Raw genomic sequence first — 2,996 nt, 5'->3', positions numbered from 1 at the left:
ATCACCACATTATCAAGGCCAAGAGGCCACTCAAGGATAAGGGTTAAAGGGTTATTTAATTTCATTTACTTTTGAAGTCTATTAAAATGCCTTTTAGTTCAGACAGGTTCTAATATAAACAAAATATTTATCTTTATAATTTTAATTAATCATAACTATATAAGAGCCAGGTACGTCCAAGGATGGAATACTGTTGCCACATCTGGGCAGGAGCTGCTAGAAAGAACTTGTCCTGCCTTGATAGAGTTCAAAATAGACTTCGTAGCCTCGTAGGAGATGTCCTTTTCTCCTCCTTGCAACCTCTATCTCACAGAAGAGATGTTGCGAGTTTGTCTCTGATGTATCGTTATTTTCATGGAAAGTGTTCAACTGAGCTTCAATCTATGGTCCCCCCTCGCCAAACTTTCACAAGAAACACTCGTCTAGCTGTAAACACTATCAATAATTTCCCCCACTCTTTATCTGTGCCTAAACCTAAACGTAGATTCCATGAACAAAGCTTCTTTCTTAGAACTGCACGCCTGTGGAATTGTCTTCCGTTTTCCTGCTTTCCGGCTGACTACAATATGGTTTTGTTCAAGTCTAAAGTAAATAAGTTCTTGATGAGCCGTTCCATATAAGTTATTAAATTTACCAAATTTTCATTACTAATGATTACTATATTGACCAACTTCTACTGTACACTCTTTAACCCTTATCCTTGAGTGGCCTCTGGGCCTTGATAATGTGGTGATGCCTTTGTAAAAAAAAAAAAAAAAAAAAAAAAAAAAAACTTAATTATAATACATATACGCACACACACACACATATGTATATATGTGTGTGTGTGTGTGTGTATAGTCATCCACATGCAGTACTGTTTCGCAGCTCATCAGTGCGACTAGACAAGCATTAAGCAACTGCCTCAAGCTAGGATCGAAACCCGACCGCCCAAACGACAGTCGAAGCTTCTAACCGTTGTGCTATTTGGCTGCTGCTATGTGGGCAGTGAATTAACAATGTTTTGACATTGTCCAAATATCTAAGCTCAATTTGTTTACACAAAGAGCACCGCACCGACCGCTTAATACGCTAATGTTAATTTGTATTCTCTTATATATATATATATATATATATATATATATATATATATATATATATATATATATATATATATATATATATATAAAAGGTTGCAACAATTGAGAAGATAAATTTGATAGAAAAGAAAGTTTTATAAATATTAGAATTTGGCTAATTAGGTAGAGAATTTCATTCTAGTGCGTTTGGTATACATTATATTTTGATTTGTGAACAGAACATAATGGAAAGAAATAATGAGAAAAGGTTGAGGAGAGGTTAGGAATAAAATAACTTACATGTTAGACCAAAGACGGCAACGACAAACAATATGGATGTCAGCATCTTCATCATGTCTGCTCTTCTACGTCGTGTCTTTTGCTGTTGGTTTTGCTACCTGCTCGATAGAGAACTGTTTTCGGTCCCGCCGTGTTGTGTCTCAAAACGAATACGACCCTGGTATATATAGACCCAGTGTTTACGGATGTACCGGTATTTCCCATCCCCCATCCCCCAGCAGCTTAACGATGGAGATTGACAGGTGGGGAAATACGCTTTCGACTATTGGTCGGCCTTTTTTTCGGGGAGTGGAGTATAGCGGGTAAGTGGACGAAAATGAGGCGTTTCACATCAACATTTTAATTTGTTGTACGTACGAAACACAATACTTGTAAAAACAAACAAACAAAAAAAAAAAAACAACAACAACAACAACAAATATAAGAAAAGACGCTAAATACAAAGAAATACAAATAATGGCGAATGGCGAATATTTGTAAAAAGCGTCCGTTTAATTAACACGTTTAGCGATTGTAATGTTATGTCTAACGCCAATGTGACAGACAAAAAAATTTTTTGTTAATATAAAGGTGACAAAACGAAGAAAATTCTATTTTTAATTCAAGTAGGACACATTACGGAAAATGCTATTTGTCTGTGGGAGACAATTAAATATTTCGATAGTGTGACAGAACGAAGAAAATGCTGTTTTAAAATTTAAACGTGACAACAGAAAATGCTTTTGTCTGTGACACACAAATAAACTGCTATTTCGAACTTAACTGTGACAAAAAAATAGACTGCTATTTTAAACTTAACTGTGATAGAGTAGACTGCTAATTCAAATTCAACTGTGACAGACAAATAGAATGCTATTTCAAACTTAACTGTGACAGACAAAAAAAAATCCTTGATCGTGAAACATCATCTAAAAATGTTATTTTAAGCATGAGCATGACAGACCAACACAAATACTATTTCAAATTAAAGCCTGCGATTCCAACAAAATGTTATTTTAAATCTGACTATGACAGACAAATACAAATGCCATTTTAAACTACATCCTACCAACGGACGAACATGTTATTTTGTACATGTTTGCGATTCTAATTAAAATGATATTTTAAACTTAATCGTGACAAACCAATGTTAATACTATTTCAAACTTAAGCGTTCGAAACGTAATAAAAATGCTATTTTAGACATAATCGTGACATAAAAAGCAAAATACTGTTTAAAAAAAAAAGGGACAGACCAACTAACACGATATTTTAATCATAAGCGTGACAGAATAACCAAAGTTATATTTAACGTTTAAGCGTGACAGACCAATAGAAAAGCCGTTTCGAACAAACGTGACAGATCAAATTAATTCTTCCATTTCTTATTTATTTTTTTCGATTTGACTGGTTTTCATGCAAGAGAAAATATAATTTATTTATTGTCTACAAAACATGGCATCTTTCCTTCGATTTATTTATCCATTTTTATTTCATTTCTTATTTTTTATTTTATTTTATTTTTTTTTTAAATTCCATTTTCACCCCAAACAAGGCATAGTTCCACTTTAATGTAAGGGGCTACTATCGGGGACATAAGTTGTAGGGATACTATGTAGGTAAATGAGCAACAAGATGTTTGTTCACATTATATTTGAA

At 33.6% G+C, this 2,996-nt stretch overlaps 1 protein-coding gene across 1 annotated transcript in view; it reads right to left on the bottom strand.

The window, feature by feature from the left end:
• The window catches only part of LOC145283494 (serotransferrin-1-like), a 13,170-nt gene extending 11,425 nt beyond the window's left edge, over positions 1-1,745 (bottom strand). The window contains exon 1 of the mRNA XM_080132320.1: positions 1,359-1,745. Coding sequence (XP_079988446.1) covers positions 1,359-1,413 — 55 coding nt within the window. The 5' untranslated portion in view covers positions 1,414-1,745. The remainder of the gene's footprint in view (positions 1-1,358) is intronic.
• Positions 1,746-2,996: the final 1,251 nt, after the last annotated feature.

Source organism: Euprymna scolopes, chromosome 8 (genome assembly GCF_053919585.1).
Source record: "Euprymna scolopes isolate OS-2025 chromosome 8, ASM5391958v1, whole genome shotgun sequence".
NCBI lineage: Eukaryota > Metazoa > Mollusca > Cephalopoda > Sepiida > Sepiolidae > Euprymna > Euprymna scolopes.
Note: the sequence above shows the minus strand (reverse complement) of the source record. Positions and strands in the feature narration are given on the sequence as shown.